Consider the following 18,191-nt stretch of genomic DNA (forward strand, 5'->3'; position numbering starts at 1 on the left):
GCTCTATTGTGTAAATACCTGTAGTTGTGATTGCTTGCTTTAATTTATCAGTAAACTGTTGTGGTTAACCCCTGTGTCTAGAGTGTCAGTTACCCTATGTCTACAGCCTAAACCCCACATTACTGGGAAGTGGAAGTTTAAAAGAAGGAAAGTGGGACCCTTAGGGAGGCAAGAGATCCTTAAGGAGTTGCTCAGGGGGTCCAGGTCCTAAGGGTAACCTTGACAGCATGATGTCCAAATGTGGCCACTGAATCAGTGGTGCCTGAAATCTACTCTTAGGTCCTCTGTCATGAAGTGAAAAACTTTGTGACGTTCCCCCTTGTCTGGAAACCCTCAGACCTTGCTCAGCTCCCTCTTGCTTTACAGTAAATGGGCACAAAGCTCTCTCTTGGTCTTCTACTCAGACCTAAGAGACCCCACTCATCAGTGGATATGGTAAAGAATTGAATACATCTCTCTCCTTCCCTGCAACCATACTACCTTCGACTGAAATCCCACACTTGAGAACTGAAGCCAAAACTTATCCCTTCCATTTTGTGTCCCTCTCCATAGGCTATCCCACCCTCCTTGCCCTCTTCTGCTGCCCCCCCAACCTCTTATCAAGTGGTTGCAGAGCCTTCGATATTCTGTAAGCCTCCAGCTCCCTGCCCCTGCTTTGTTCAAGTCCAACTATGCTCACTTCCAACTGGCCTGTGATCACAGAGAGATGGTACATGCTGTAACCCACCCTGGATTCATCACAACCTTTTTAATTTATTTTCCCAGGCCTTTAAAAATATCAGCTAAATCATTTTTTAGCTTGCTGCTGCTATATTTTATTCTGCTTGTATTGTGTTATTTTTGTTATTGGCAGTATGCTGGTGACAGCCCACTTTTTTCTCTTTTGCATCTGATCAGGTGTAACTACTAAAACGTTGTCTGGGAGCAGTAATGCCTGGATGGGGGGCAATTCTGATAATCCTGATTACCCATGCTCTGGTAACCGTCAAGTTAGACTACTGAATTGTATTGTACGTGGAGTGACCTTGGAAGACTGTTTGGAAAATTCAATTAGTTCAAAATACAGCCACTAGGCTGCTAACTGAGACTGGGCATGGTGTCTGAACACACCATGGTGTGGCAAATGCTGGGGCCACTACCACTGGCCTCCATTGAAAAAAAATCCATTGTTTTTCTCTCCAGTGCTTTGATGGGAAGCACTAGCTGAGGTGGCTGCATCCATCATCTTAATTTTCCCAGAACGCCTCTGGGTGATGCCACCCATGCCCTATTGCCCCCTCAACCCTCCTGGGCACTAAGTACATATTTTGCCACTCTAGTACTTAAAGAACTCTGATCTATTTCCAAGCACAATTTAAAGTGCTGGTGCTTACCTTGAAAGCCCTACACACCTTGGGATCGGACTACCTGAACGATTGTTACTTTCACATCTCCTTGCTCAGGCAATGGGACAGCCTTCCTTTGAGTGTCCTCCCACCCTTGGGCATTGAGGCAGAGACAACAGGGAGAGGAAGCCCTTCTTTTGTGGCATCTCATTTATGGAATGTTTCCCCCATTGGGGCCTGCCAGACACCTACTCTAAAGACATTTCAGAACCAGGCAAATACCTTTTTATTTTGTAATATTTTAAACCTCTACTGAATCTGTTTTATTCCTAAACTTGTATTTTTATTTTTTTATAATTTTCGTGAGGTACAAAGAACATAAGCACACATACACACACACACACACACACACACACACAAGCCAAAGATAAACAACACAGGCTTTTCTAGTTTGATAAATTCTAATATATACTAATAAAGAAATGATCATACTGTAGGTTGGATTCAGATATCTGTCTGCAGGAGGGAATGGGCAGAAGCTAACTTCTCCCCTCTTCTCCCCGCCAGCTCTGAACACCCTACCCATGCTGCCATGAAGATGAGGGTCCCTGTTGAGGAGTGGGCTGTGGTTCAGGGATCTGAGAGGGAAGGGGAAGATCACAGAAAACCAGGCAGAGGCACCTCCACTAACATGGCTGGGATGGGGAACTGTAAACTCTGAGTTCAGAGGGAAATGAAAGGCAAAACGTATAGACAGTGACAATTACATTATTAACAGTGGCCATTCACAAAACAGTTGTTACGAATTTTTCTGCATATATCCAGTTTAAAAACTGGTAAATAAGTTTTTGATTGCCCTTCTACAGCTGGCTACACATTTGTTATTCCTATTAGTCTCTTTTGTGGCCCCCATGGCCCATGAACATCTTGCTGTGAAGAAGCACTGCCACAAGCAAATCTGAAGTGGCTGCCAACAGCCCCCAAAGTTTATCTTTTTCAGCCCTCTGGATTTAACCTATGTCTGTCTGTGAATGTTCTCATGGGCAATTGTAGAAAAGTTTTATAAGGTATGTTTTGTTTTTTAAATAAATGCCCGGGGGATGGGGGGATGGGACATTAATGATGAAGTAAAATGTTCTCTGTGATTTTTTATGATTCTAGCAAAAATTAAATAAAAGTTAGGCTCCAGCACTCTTCATCAAATACATTTAAATGAGTCTTCTACACATTTTGCTCTTCGTGTGAATGCTGGGTGTTTGCAACTAAGCCATACAATTAGTTGAATAAATTCTTTCCATACTATTTGAGTAATGGTGATGCAACTCTGGGGCTCACAGGAATTGGTGTATAATATTCAAAAGTGTGGTCTGCAGACTCAGCCTGAGTGATGGAGTGAACACATGCTATGTTTAAATGATCCCGACGTATTTTACTCAAACAAAACTAATCTAACAGCTGTTGTGTACTTTTGTTTACGTGTTATATGTCAAATCTTATTGTCCCCAAGGTACTTATGAGAGATGCTTTAGCAGTCACTCTCTTAAATACTGATGCCTACCCGAATTTGGATTTTTCCACTATTGAACAGAATGACAAGCACACGATTGCTGTACTTAAAGCAATCTTTCACAGCTGCCTTGCTTCTTCACTGATCCCATTAAATTGACGGCATATGCCTGTGGGGTCTACAGTGTTACAATACTGCTGAACAAGATGCTGATTTGTACAATGCAATCTAACAGTAAATCACTTTATTGGGGAAGAAATGTTTCTTGGGTCATTTTATATTTTACCTGAGTAAAATTTAATTTAGATACTCATCCCCCACGGCCTTTACAGAGAACCTGGTTATCTTAATTGTTTAGATGTTCACGAACTCTGACACTCAAATGGTTAGCAAGCATGAAATCCTATGAAATCCCTTCATTTCTAAAATGTAACATGAGTCATGTCTTTGCTAAAACTGAGTGAAGTCGCTGTGCATTAAATATGCTGGCACATCTTCTGCTTGAGCAAGTGGACCAAAATGGTGTGAATTGTTAATGCCTTGCTGCTTTGGTTCACGGCTTGTGATTGATCATTTGTAACTATATCTACTCCTTGTTCCATGAAATCAAGTATGGAGTAATGGGTTCATCAGATTTTTGGGTTAAATTGAGAGTGAAGAGGTACTGTGTGTGGAAATAAGAGTTGCCATGTTTGGGGCTGGCCTTGTAACAGCATGGAATCTAAAGGCGATATTCAAAACCACTTCACTCATCATACGCTTACTGATTCTGAATAGGGCCCATTTACAGGGGACATTTGGTAGTTTTCCAATAGACTTTATGCCTCTTTCTGACTTCTATCTCTCTAATACTTTTTCTATAACAAAGTCTATAGAGGTCAAAGTATAAAATTAATATCTTTAAATATCTTTAAATGTAAAAACAGGCTTCAACTCAATAATCCAATTCTCTTTCACTCTTAGTACCATTAATGCATCTAGACATTTGGGTAACTCAGACAATACAAAGACAATTCAGCACTATAACTTGAAAACAACAACACTGTCATCATGTTGTAAGTTTCAAGGAGAAAAACAGGAGTTATGCTAGCCTTAAATATAATTCCTAGCTCATTCCCATAAACTACTGACATTTATAGCTGGTGATGACTAGCTACTGCAATGTGTTACGTAATTATGCAAACTGATGAGTCCAGAAGTGATGGACTTTAATAAGAAAACAACAATGGGCATAGTCAACAACTTTTAAGTCCTATTGATTTCAATATAAGATACGTAAGCATGTGCCCAAGACTACCACTGAAAGCAATAGGACGTAAACATGCTTAACTTTGCCTGCTTCTTGACGATATCTTCTGATGACTTGAAAAAGAACAGGTAGCACAATACTTCTCAAACTACTCACTGCCTCTGTTTGATTACAAAGGTGCTCTACATGTTTTGTGACAACTAACCACCCATGATTAACTTCTGTTAAGTAAAACAATCAGCTGCATCTGTAAGTACTGCTGCTACATGGTAGTTAACTTATCATTCTACTTTTGCCCTCTAGAATAAATAAATTATTATAATAATAACTAAGTAGGCCCTGTCCTATAAAATTTTATAGAATCATAGAGTTGGAAAATACCTTAGAGATCATCTAGTCTAACCCCCTGTTCAATGCAATGCAAGATGCAGCTATAGCTTTCCTGACAGATGGTCATCCAGCCTCCACTTAAATACCCCCAGTGAAGGAGAACCCATCACCTCCCAAGTCAGACTGTTGCACTCCTGAACAGCTCTCATTATTAGGAAGTTTTGCTTAAATGTTAGGTAAAGCCTGCTTCCCTGCAATTTTGACCCATTGGTTCTAGTCCTGCCTTCTGGAGCAACAGGAAACAACTCTGTTCCATCTTCTGCATGACAGCCTTTCAGATATTTGAAGATCACTATCATGTCCCCTCTTAATCTTCTCTTCTCCAGGTCAAACATACCCAGCTCTTTCAACCATTCCTCATAGCACTCTTCTCTGGATATGCTCAAGCTTGTCAATGTCCTCCTTAAAATGTGGCAACCAGACTTGGGCCAGGATTCCAAATGCAGCCTATTAAACACAGAATGGAGCAGAACTATTACTTTCTGAGACCTGGATTCTACAATTAAGTTAATACAGCCAAAGATTGCATTAGCTTTTTAAGCAACCTCATAATTTTGCTTTCTGTATTTCAGTTTTCAGGATCTTCCATCCCTCCTGAACTTGTTTTTCCTTCAGAATTCCTAGTCATGGGATCCTATCCAACTTTTCACTGAACTTCTTGAAATCTACTTTCCTAAAGTGAAACATACATATCCAACTACACTCAGTTTCATAGCCCTCACTATGATGAATTCCAACATGACATCGTCACTTTCTCCCAAGGTTCCTGACGCTTTCACTTCATCAACCAGTTCTTCACTGTTGGTCAGGAACAGGTCCAGGACAACAGATCCCCTTGTTCCTTCTTCCACCTTCTCAGAGATGAAATTGTCAGCAAAGTCAAATCAAAATTTTCTTGGATATTCCATTCTTAGTGGAGTTAGGTTTTCAGCAGATGTAGGGATAGGTGAAATCCCCCATTATTACTATGCCTTGCCTCTGTCAAAGTTGTTGTCATCTGTTCCTGGAAAACACCATTCATGTCTTCCAGCGGCTGGATGGGATATAGTAAATTGCCACAACAAAGCACCATTCATGTCTTCTAGCTGCTGGGTGGTTAATAGCATACTGCTCTTGTTTATCACTCCTTCTATGCTTACCCAGACACTTTCAATAGGGCTTCTACTCTCAGAATCATGGATTTCTGTACAGGTATATACGTTCTTTGTATTTCTAGGCACAAAGATTACTGCAGACGCTGACTGCAGCCAGGAAATCAGAAGACGTTTACTTCTTGGGAGGACAGCAATGACAAATCTTGACAAAATAGTGAAGAGCAGAGACATCACACTGACAACAAAGGTCCGCATAGTTAAAGCAATGGTATTCCCCGTAGTAACCTATGGCTGCGAGAGCTGGACCATAAGGAAGGCTGAGCGAAGGAAGATAGATGCTTTTGAACTGTGGTGTTGAAGGAAAATTCTGAGAGTGCCTTGGACTGCAAGAAGGTCAAACCAGTCGATACTCCAGGAAATAAAGCCAGGCTGCTCACTTCAGGGAATGATATTAAAGGCAAAGCTGAAGTACTTTGGCCACATAATGGGAAGACAGGATATCCTGGAGAAGATACTGATGCTAGGGAAAGTGGAAGGCCAAAGGAAGAGGGGCCGACCAAGGGCAAGATGGATGGATGATATTCTGGAGGTGACGGACTCGACCTTGGGGGAGCTGGGGGTGGCGACGGCCGACAGGAAGCTCTGGCGTGGGCTGGTCCATGAAGTCACAAAGAGTCGAAAGCGACTGAACGAATAAACAACAACAACATAAACATTCTTTACACATTACACTACTTCCCCTCCCTTTTTGTTGGGTCTGTTCCCTTTGAACAAAGTATACCGTTAAACAGCTATATTCCAATCATGAGCCTCATCCCATAAAGTCTCAGTGATCCCTACTGTAATATATTGCCTTCCCATATTAGGATTTCAGGTTCATCTTGTTTGTTCCTATTACTCCTTGTGTTAGTATATAGACAAATTGGGATGGTGAATCACCTTCCCAATTTGCTGCTGAGTTTATCTGCAAATTACTAGGCCCCACTTCACTATTGCAATGGGCACATATGGAATGTTGAGAGTGCTGTGAAAACTAACATGCCCAAGAATCTAATTACAAGGCAGAGATGTGGTCACAAAACCACTCTCCTGAACCCACAGTTTTCTGTTCTAACACCCATTCACAAAAGGCAAACTGGCGAGGCTCAGTAACAAGTAATTTAGCCAAGAAACTGAGTACAAGGCAGAGAAGGAGATCCCACAAAGCACAAAAAAATGCCAGTGTCACAGAAGGCAAACTGGTGATGCTCAGAGAAACACACACACACAAAATGAGGCAAAACACACATCACACCAAACAAATAAGCCAGCTAACTTTCACCACATCACAGGAGGGAAAAGGGGCAAACACACACAAAGCACAGGTAGAATACCCTCACACTCTTTGCCATCCCCTCTAGCTCTCTAAGATGCTACCCCCACCCAGAGCCAGTGTGGTGTAGTGGCTAGAGTGCTGGACTGAGAGTCGGGAGATCCGGGTTCTAGTCCCCACTTGGCCATGGAAGCTCACTGGGTGACTTTGGGCCAGTCACAGACTCTCAGCCCAACCCACCTCACAGGGTTGTTGTTGTGAGGATAAAATGGAGGAGGAGGATGAGGAGGATTATGTACGCCGCCTTGAGTTCCTTGGAGGAAAAAAGACGGGATATAAATGTAATAAATAAATAAATAACCCACCAGGATGCTCCACATCACCTTCTTCTGGGGGAGGGTCAGGTTTTTTCCCCCACCCCCTTACATGCGATAGTCCAGGCATATCAAAAATTATAATAGGTTAAGGCAGAAAAATATAGAATACATTGTTCACATAAACCAGAGAAGCCGATATGCTACAGGCAGAGTGTTATGAAGTTGAGTATTGCCAACATACATAATAAATTGATACCAATCCATAGTAAATGTATCTTGATTCCTACTTCCTTTCGCCATTCATAGCTTATTTGTTAGCTTTTCTGTTAAGGCAATTTTCCAAACCCAGGCCCACCAAGCATCCAATAAGACTCCTCCTAAGTCCTTCCAAAACTGAGTAATAACCAGTCTAGCTGCCACCAAAAAAAAATCCAGCCAATGGCTTAGAGGAGCAATTTCTATTATTTCCCCAAAACACTCCTAAGAGTGCCAACTCCGGTGTTCTCTCCAATTGCTGCCCAAGTATCTTATCAATTTCACCAAAGACTGCAGTCCAAAACTTTGCCACTTTTACACAGGACCACCAGATATGCTGGGTTGATCTGGTTCCTTGCATCCCCTCCAGCACAATCTTGTCAGTTCCTGATGAATATGAGCTAAACAAACAGGAGTCATATACCATTTTTGAAGAACCTTCAAAGCTTGTTCTATCATATTGATAGATACTGATTTAAATGGGAATTTTTCCAATGTTGTATTCTATATATCATCCTCTATTTCTGTTTCCCTGTCCAGTTCCCACATTCGTTTTAAACTGTTAGTTGAACCCATATATAAATCAATTAGCACTCTATAAATAAGTGACACCAGGCCTTTCTCCCCCTTGCCTAGGAGTTTGAGTATAGATTTAAATGATGTTAAATTTCTTAGGGCCTGTTGTTTGATATTCTGTCTTCTGATGAACGTACCTACTTGATACCATGCTACCAAGTTATTCCAACCTCCTTCAAATTAGTCCTCCAGAACTCTCTGGGGAGGGGCAGAGCATTTAAATAAAATTATTTCAACCTATAAATCCCTTGCTCCAACCACCTTCATCCTACCGTTGTCTTTTTTCCTGGTTGGTTGGGCATGCTTTGGAATGAAGTGCTGGGCTCCACCCACCCACCATTTTTATTTTCTAAGAATGCCTCTGTGGCCCACAAAGACATTCTTGGAAATCAAGATGGTGCTCAAGGCCAGCACATTGCTTTGTAACACTCCAGCCTCCCGGTTTAAAAAATAATAAGAATTCAAAAAATCTTATTTAAGAAATCATGAAAGAGAGGATATCTGGAAGGTGCCATGGGAGGTGTCCACAGGCACACTGGCGCCTATGGGCACCAGGTTCGGAACCCTAGCAGTTGCGAAAAATACAGAAGAACTGTGGTGAAAACATATGAGGATTACAGTTGGATATGGATGTCATCTGAACACCCACCCTCCTCCCGGTAAAATGTGAGAGAACAAGGCATGGCCATTCCACAATAAATGTCTCATCTGGAAGCAGCCACAGAAAGGCATTCATCTGCTACATTAAACATTGATACATTGAAGGAATGGATCTGATACATTATACATTCATGTGTACCTGAACTACATAACCTTTTAAAAAGTAGTATAATTTCTACTCACCATTTATGAGATCTTCAATTTTTTCTCCATGCATATTGTATATATACTTTGCTGGTGAAGTAAGGTTCAGTCTCATAGTACAAATATCTAAAAACTTGACAGATTAAAAAATCGTTTCACTAAATACTCAAACCTTAAAAACATCTTTTGAAGGAGTAAAGCTTAAATATATTTGGTCATCACTGTGTGATTACCCACTTGTTTTAAAATGAGAAACTAATCCTTTTGGAGGAGCTGCCATGTTCCCTGAAAAGTCATAGAATCATAGAATAGTAGGTTTGGAAGGGGCCTACAAGGCCATCGAGTCCAAGTCTTAATTCCATCTTGGATCTGCTGTCTGACCACCTGTGCTCTTGACCCCTGCTGTTCTTTACTGAGTACAGCCAGTAGATCTGGTCTGAGGCCCTGGATCCAGGAAGTAATCAATGCTGCCTTGAGTGATGGCCAACTACAGATCTCTTTAAGAGACGGTGATTCAACCTCTCCTGAAAAAGCTGGGGCTGGATCCAGAATACCTTAATAATTTTAGACCAATTGCCAATTTTCCATATATATATATTTTGCAAGATGACTGAACAGCTGTTGGTGGCCAGCTTCAGGCACTTCTGGATGATACTTATTATCTGGACCCATTTCATTTGGGTTTAAGCCTGGTTTGCCTTGATCACTCTGTGGGATGAACTTTGCTGGGAGAGAGACAGGGGGAATGAATCCCTGTTGGTTCGCCTAAACCTCTCAGAGGCCATCGATACCATCAACCATGTTATCCGTCTGGGGAGGCTGTCTAAACTGGGTGTTGGAGGCACTGTTTTACAGTGGTTCTGTTCCTACTTGGACAGCCAGTTCCAGAAGGTGGTGGTCAGTGACTATAATTATGCCTCGTGGAGACTCTGTTGTGGCATCCCTCAAGGCTCTACTTTGTCCCCCCCCCCCTTTTAAACATCTACATGAAACTGCTGGGAGAGATTGTTCGGAGGAAAGGAGTGAAGTGTCATCAATATGCAGGTGACACACAACTCTACTTCTCCTTTTCATCAAATGCAAGTGAAGCAGTAACTATCTTGAACCAGTGTTTGGACTCAGTAATGAGCTGGATGAGGGACAATAAATTGAGATTCAATCCAGACAATGGAGGTTCTGTTAGTAGGTGGTTCATCTGTCCAATTTAGTGGCATCCAACCTGCTCTAAATGGAGTTGCACTCCCCCAGAAGGAGCAAGTTCATAGTCTGGGGGTGCTTATAGGTCCAGCTCTGTCACTTGAGGCCCAAGAGGCTTCAGTGCTATGAAGTACCTTTTATCTGCTTAGGCTGATATACCAGCTATGACCCTACTTGGACAGAGATAGCCTGGCTACAGTTATCCATGTGGTAACCTCCCATCTGGATTATTGCCATGAGTTATACTTGGGGAGATGGTCCGGAAACTTCAGTTAGTGCAGAATAAAGCAGCGAGGCTGCTTACTGGGACTGGCTATTTTGGACATATTACTCACATACTGCATCAGCTGCGCTGGTTGCCAGTCACTTTCCAGAACTGATTCAAAGTGTTGGTATTGACTTTTAAAGCCTAAACGGTTTAGGACCAGTCTACCTGAAGAAGTGTCTTCTCCCATATGTTCCTGCCTGATTAGTAAAATAATCTCTGAAGGCTATTTTCTGAGTGCCGCTGTCCACAATGGTGCAATGGGTGGCTACCAGGGAAGAGCCTTCTCTGTAGTGTCCCCATCTATGGAATGTCCTTCCCATGGAGGTCCACCTGGCATCTTCACTGTATACATTTAGATGCTAGGTTAAAACCTTCCTCTTTAAGCAGGCATCTAACCTTGAATCTGTTGCTTTATTAATTTTACTGTTGGCACCTCATTGTTTTTAATATTTTAATGTGCTTAATGTTTAATACTGTTTTATTTTGATACTTGTATTGTTGTATTATTGTTATTTATTTATCATTATTTTGTTGCTGTTGTTTGGTTTTAAGATTATAAGTTGCCCTAAGGGCATTTGCCAGTTGGGCAGTATACATATCTAATAAATAAACTAAATTTCTGTGTAGCTGTTTGCAGACAGTATTTTCCTTCTCTATTGTTCCTTCAGCATTATTTTTCCCCTGATTCCTCATTCCTCAAGTGATCCCAGCCTATCAGGGATCACATAGTGAATGTGAATATTTCACAATATTAAGCAGCCAATCAATTTTGGCTATGCAACTTCTGAATGCAAACAAAGACAACTGAGACAAATGGCAATGTTTTTTTACAGCACATGGTCCTCATTCTGAATAGGCAAATGCTTTTCTGTCCCTTTTCATCTGATCCCCAAAACACTGCTAAAAGTTAGGGTGCCATCAGACATTTTTCTGAAAGCATTTGCTTTCCAGCTGAGCCCTAAAGTACTGTTTTCTGACTGATCTTTTTTGTCAGTTTATGACAAAAGTTCAGCTGTCAGTCACAGCATCTAAGGGAAGTGTCAGGCTGAGGAAGGGGAGGAGACATACGGAACTCACTGTTGAGTCCTCCTAGCAATGTAATCTTATATCTGTCATGGAGGTTCATCCGTACCAATATTTTTTCTCTTTGATAGTACTTACTTAGGAAAAGTTAGAAAATGAAAAAGTGATCTTTGTTGGGGCAAAAGGGACACAAGGTTCCAGGCTCCTGCTTGCATCTAACCCCTCTCATTTTTACACAGGCACCAGACCTAAGAAACCACCTTTACCTTAACTGTTCCAAACACCACTCTCTTTAACCTATGCCCTTTTTGCTGTTGTTGTATCACTCTATTGCACCCACAGTGCCTTTTGGGGAGTGAGGCAGAGTAGGCAGTAACCACATATAGTCCAGGTTTGGGTTGAAATTGGCCACTGTCTTTATTGGCTATGGCTTACATAGGATAGGGAATGGATTCAATCATCGGGCAGTCTGACTGCTGGCTGATTTTCCACCCTGGCCCAACTGCTGGGGTTAACATAGGGAATGGTGAGAATAGCAGGCCCACCACAGCATGCACTGATCGCGTAGGGTCCTCCCAACACCTGGGTCTGTGGCAAGCATGCCAGCTCCCAACCTGGGCTGAGCCTAGCAGCCCCAGCCCAAGATCCCTTATGAGGAATCTCCTATTGACGAGTGGAGGGCCACACATCCTGCTCCTCCCAAAATGGATCTAACCCAATGCCTCCAAAGCTCCCAGCCAAGAGGCTATGACAAAATTAATGAACATGTAATGCTATTTTCAAATATGTTGCTATGAAGAAGTTAAAATTCTACCACACCGATCTTAATCACATATGCTGTTATAAAACCTCATATATAAGTCAGAGTAGAAATATTGTTTCTCACACCTCTATTTCAGAGCTCTACAAGTTGAGCTACACAGGTTTTCTATGCTACAGACATCATTATTTGCAGAAATTGGATGCTCTATAGCAGTTAGATTCACAAACTATACATGGATCTATTCCTGTTAAGCAGTGCAACCTAGAGTCTTGTGGCACCTTAAAAACTAACAAATGTATTATAGCATGAAGTTTTGTGGCCTACTGCCCACTTCATCAGTACAGAGGGAGTCGCTTTTGTCCTTTTGCCTAGATATATCCTTCGACTTTCCAGAAGAAATAGACTTTGCAGCCTGGGCCACAAGGAGGTAGGACATAATCCTGTCTCTTCCCACTTTATCCGAGTTGTGCTATTGTACTTGCATAGTACACAATGGCACTCCTGTGTTCCTACTTGTGCAAACTCACTCTAGTTGGTGCAAACCCATCCTTGTGCTCCACATTATGAATTGCTGTATCTATTCTGAAGTGATCACGTTAACATAAATTGGGCAATTCTAGAGCAGAAGGATTAAAGATAATGGTCTACTTAAAAATCAAGATAAAATACTACAGTGCAAAATTATTTGTGTCCAGTGACTGGGGGTCATGGTGATTTTTTTTTTGAAAATCTACAGCTGAAATTCTGTTCTAATCATATAACTAAATGGGTTAAACAATAAGGCCAAAGAGAAAATGCTATTTCTCACATCTTTGGGCTCTGCCACATCCCAGTTTACCTTTTCAATTTGGTCTGGGGGTGTTGGTATTTCATAACCATCCTGTCCCATGCAGTTCTTAAAAACCAAGAGTCTGATCATGGGCTTCTGTGTAAGTTTTTTCATGCGTTTGGAAAGCATAGGCTTGGCTTTTCTTCTCTTGATACCTCTAGGAAAGACTAGACCATTCAGTGTCCAAGTTGCATTCTTCATTAACAGCAGATGGTCTGGAAGAAAAAAGGTAAAGTCAATATTTGGCTTCAGAATTAAAAGCGAACACATCGTGCTCCTTTTCCCCTATTACCTTAATAACACATTGGCTGGTATCCATATAAAAGCTGGTATTTTGGAAATACGACCCCATCTTCCCACAAACCGTGACATAAGCTGTAGCAAGCTGTCTCTACTGATAGCCCGCATAAATCATCATTCCTGAAGGGAACAGATGTTTGGGGTATGAAAGAGTAATACCACAATTTAGTCATAATTAAAATTCACCTTAGCATGCCTCTGTAACTGATCAGAAAGGAACATTTTACTTCTCATCTACAAAAATAAATGTATTTCATCACCTTTGCTTCATAAAAGCAAAGGTTCTTGTCTCTGGCCTTTAATCAGCATTTGCTTTAGTTCACATTGGTCACAATGTATCCCACAAATGATTCTTTTAACAGTTGGCTTCCTAATTCTGCTTCTTTGTAGGTCTGAAAGAATGACCCCCTACATAACATCTAAGTAGAGAATCTAGAATTTGAAATTATGGATATCTGACTATTTAACTCTTCACATATTATTATAATAAAAAACACCTTGTTAAATAATTTGGCTAAAACCTGGGAAAGAAATATAAGTAATGAGAATGCAGGGGGGCAGGAAGAGATAGAAAATGAAGCATTTGCTACCCATGATAATCCTATCCCATTACTTTCCCAAACAAACTATGCTGAAAAAATCCAAAAGCCACAGTTTGGAAATACCTTTATTAGGAACAATCTAAATGTCAGAAAGTTGTGAGCAAGCTTTTGAGCTTTCCAGAACTCTTCATCAGGCTGCATATAGTGTGCTACACTTAAAAGATTGTTTAGGCAATCCTTGCATCAGTATCCCTATAGAAAACATTGTCCAATATATTGTAATTTTGCTTGTCCTGAGAAATGCTAGATTTTTAATATTTTTAAAATATACTAAAAATACTGCCCCAGAAATCTACAAATAGAAGAACTGCAGTTGTCAAAATGGTAGTGAACAGAACACATTACAACTGTTGATATAATGCACTAGATATTCAATCTTCCCATGCATATAATTGCACAACAGTTCACTTTCAACAGGAGAAATGCTCAACTGTGGCAAAAAAGAGGAATTTAATATGTGTAAAGGTGGATAGGAGCAACTTATATAGCACAATATATAATCACACTATCAAATAAGATAAAATGTTGCCTGCTTCAAATATTGTTAAATTTTAAACATTTATCAAACAATATTTCATATATGAGTTAGCTAGGGCTAGAACACAACTGCAACATTTAGCTAAATGATCTAGCTCATCTAGCTGAAATTAGTTATGACCAAGACCTTTTGAAAGCAATAATAGTCTATTTACTTGTGACTAACTGGTTCCATTGGTTTCAGTTTGATATAGAAACCATTTGCTTATTGTGAACAAAGCAGCATGTCAGTGTTCCCACTTGGCTCCTTCTGCAAGTTAGAGCAGCTAAACAAACCACTGACCTTCCATCCATGGTTTGTTTATTGTGATATGCGAACTGGGAAGTCTTGACTAGTCTCTCCCCAGACAAGCCACAGCCATAACCTATGAAAGTCCATGGTTTGTTTAGCTGCTTCTGCTTCCAGAGGGAGCAATTGGGCCAGTGTGCACTGACACCCATACTCATTCACAATAAGCCAAAAATCTTTAGAATTTTGGCTTATTGTGACGTGCAAACACAGCCATAAGGTGCTTCCAGATGAGCTTTTGTCATGCAACCTCTGTTTTATTCATGGCATTTTATAGGTGTCTGGATAATGTCTTTCATTTGTAACCATCATGTGTTTTTCCACTTCTTCCATCTTTTGTCTTACCACAAAAAAATCTGTTAAGGAGGGAAACAGCTATAGAATGCCTTTTGATTAGCAGCACTAGGAGCTGTCCATCTGGAAGCACCTTTAGTCATGACTAGTTTTAGCTGGATTGAGGGCTTTGTCCACAACCTGCTAAATGTGTATCATTCATTGGCCAGTTGTTCCCCCACTAGATGTATTTTAGATTTACAGGATTCATCTGTTTTTTATAGTGAAATGTGCATTCCGCTACTCTCACTCTCTCTCTGCTTCTTCCATATTTATCTAAACATTTCACACATACAACTATTTCCATAAACTCTAAGATCTGAAAAAAAAATTGTTCAGATTCTTTTTAAAAGATGGAATTGAATCCATTTGTCTTCAATAATTATACATGGGGAAGAATTGTTTTGACTATGGCCCTGTTGCAAAAAAAAATTAATAGATTACAATACCATTCAATATTTAATAATCCTCAATAGAAAATAACAAGTCATTTCTTTCTAGTTGTATAACCAACTTTATCAAATCCAAAATATGCTTAAAAAACCCAATATTTAATATAAATATGCCTTCTTCTCAAAATAAAATTTCCTGCTGTGATTATAGCCAGGTCACATTCCTGTGTTCAGTTTTAGTCACTCCCTTTTCTTTAAATACTTGACTTCTTTGTTTCTGCATGCTCTGAAGTGCCATCATGTATTGCCACAGGCACAATGGCTATGTTCTAACTAGCAGTGAAAGCAGTTGTCATTAGATTTTAAGTTTAATAACAGCACTTTGACATATTATTTGAAGTATGTCTTAATTTTAAATTTGATTAAAATTACAAACATCCCATCTTGTATGCCAATCAAAATGTGTTTAGCCTCTCAGTTGAACCTTTCTGTGAACTATCTATATATATACAACTCCATCAGTAGGTGTTTAAAGATTTTTTTGAGACTGTAAACAAATTTTAACAAACCTCAAAGCAGAAATGCAAATTCTTTTATCAGTAGTGGGTGGACACCTAATGTCTTAAGTATCAAGAATTATTTCTATCAAAATGGAAATCTGTCTGCTTTACAACTGATTTAAGGCCACAATGCAATCTATTAAGTACTGGGTAATGAAGAATTTCTGATCACACATTACACGTTTCCCTTCATAGAACAATAGGCTTTATACATGTATATTGTCTTGTTACTGCTACATTAGTTCCTTCTTCTCCTAAACTAGGAGCCATGAGCATTTGGCTGGTATGCCACCTCCACACTTTTCTGGAGAAAGCAGTTACACATGCCATGCATACATCCAGATTAGACTACCATAGCATGCTGTACCTTCTCTGCCTTTGAGAAATGTCTGCAAACTTCAGTTGGTGCAAAATGCAGCCGTTACAATGCTAATAGTGGTCCAAGTAATTGACTATATACCAATATACCAAGACAGTAATTACAGTCTTAACTGGCTACTGACTCCGTTCTGGACCCAATTCAAAATGCTGGTTTTATGTCACAATATCTAAAGTAGTGACTCCTCCCATATGAACCTACCACATGCTTCAATCTGCTGGAGAGGCCCTGTTCCATCTCCCACCCCAGCTAAACTACAGTGGGTAACTACATGTGACAAGACCTTCTCTGTGATGGCATTCAAGCTGTGGAACTCCCTGCCACATGCGGTTCAGTTAGTCCACTCTCTCCCTACTATCATCCCTATTATTATCAACTATTATTCAGTGGAGGTGGCTGGTGGCTCCAATGTCAGTGGGGTGGTGAATCCTCTCTGGGTTTCAGTCAGAACAAGTCAGAACTCTAAAGGAGCTATCCAAGGTGCTTCCAAACCTTGGATAGCTCCTTTAGAGCTCTGACTGGTTCTGAGTGAAACCTGAAGCAAATTCACAGCTCCACTGACATTGGAGCCCCTAGCCTTCAGTACTATTATTTGAAGAAGTGTTTCTATAGCACCAATTTTTATGTCCTCCAGGTTTGTTACATTTTGTTGCACCTATATTGTCTATTTAAGTTTTAAAATGTTATTGGAAGTTTTAAGAAGTTATTTAAATCTTATTTTTAACCACCATGGCAGCCCACGGGTACAGGGTACAATTTAAATAATTAATAAATAAAATTCCCTGAATATGAATGTACAACTCAACTAACTAGCTCCCCACAGAAGTCTGTCTCCCCTGATCTTCCTTGACCTAGACAAATATCAAATTTCTTAAAATACATATTTCCCTCTATAAACACAACCCTACATTTGAAATTTAGTTTCTCAAGATTCTTAATTTATTTATTTATTTTGTTGACTTCACACGAAAAAGAGATTTGTGGCCTCATGTTACCCATAACTGGATTCAACTGAGGAAGCCAGTAACATTTTCAGTAGACTCTATTTTATACCATGCTAATGATACCAGCAAGCACAAATTATTATGTATTTATAGGAAGTAGGCTGCAGTTTTTGCATCTATCATATCTAGACTAGAAACAGGACACTATCTGGATGAGATCAAATTTAGGCAGTAAGGTCAAAGAAAGGAATAAAAAGGGGGTATCATCATATCAAAGGGATAAGAGAGTAGAGACAAGCTCAGGAAGGCCTAGTTCTCACTGAGATGATACCCCGGGGTTTGAAGTTTACTAACAGAAAAATAAATTTTATATAGGAACAGTGAAGAAAGTAGCCAGTAAAGCTACTTGGGCTGCAGAAGGCCTGCTATTGTTCACAGACATGCAGAAGCTCAAGGAGCTCGGCACAATGTGAGCAATGCACAAACACGCACACACCATCATGTGCAACAAATGTATGTGTGACAAGTATGCATAGTGGGTACATTTGTGTGGGGAAAACTTCATGTGTGAAGCAGATCATTTAGTTTGTGTAGGAGAGAGAGAAAGAGAGAACTCTCACTTATCATTTTACAATACGAAGCACACATGTTAGTACTAATAACATTATCCTTGAGGTACTTCTTAATTACACAATAGTGTAAGCACAGTCATTGCATAAAGTCAACATTCTTCAGCTACATAATTGAATTAGTAAAACCTTTTGCTAAGTATTTCCTGCCTAGAAACGTTAGACAAGAATTTAAATTACAAGTATATATAATTAATAATATTCCATGTTAACATTATTTAAGAGCTTCCAAATATTAAAAACAAACTGCTCAGGAAATAACATTTAATTAAACATTTCATATTAAAAAAATATCTCTAGTGAGGATGTGATCCAAG

At 40.1% G+C, this 18,191-nt stretch overlaps 1 protein-coding gene across 1 annotated transcript in view; it reads right to left on the minus strand.

The window, feature by feature from the left end:
- Positions 1-18,191, minus strand: part of DCDC1 (doublecortin domain containing 1) — a 465,182-nt gene that overhangs the window by 391,844 nt on the left and 55,147 nt on the right. Inside the window, exons 7-8 of the mRNA XM_084852919.1 lie at positions 12,919-13,124; positions 8,869-8,962 (exon numbers count right to left, since the gene is read on the minus strand). Of these exons, the coding sequence (XP_084709045.1) occupies positions 8,869-8,962; positions 12,919-13,124 (300 nt within the window). The remainder of the gene's footprint in view (positions 1-8,868; positions 8,963-12,918; positions 13,125-18,191) is intronic.

The sequence above is a fragment of the Heloderma suspectum genome, chromosome 1 (assembly GCF_057233095.1).
Source record: "Heloderma suspectum isolate Gila_16-S chromosome 1, 16-S_ref, whole genome shotgun sequence".
NCBI lineage: Eukaryota > Metazoa > Chordata > Lepidosauria > Squamata > Helodermatidae > Heloderma > Heloderma suspectum.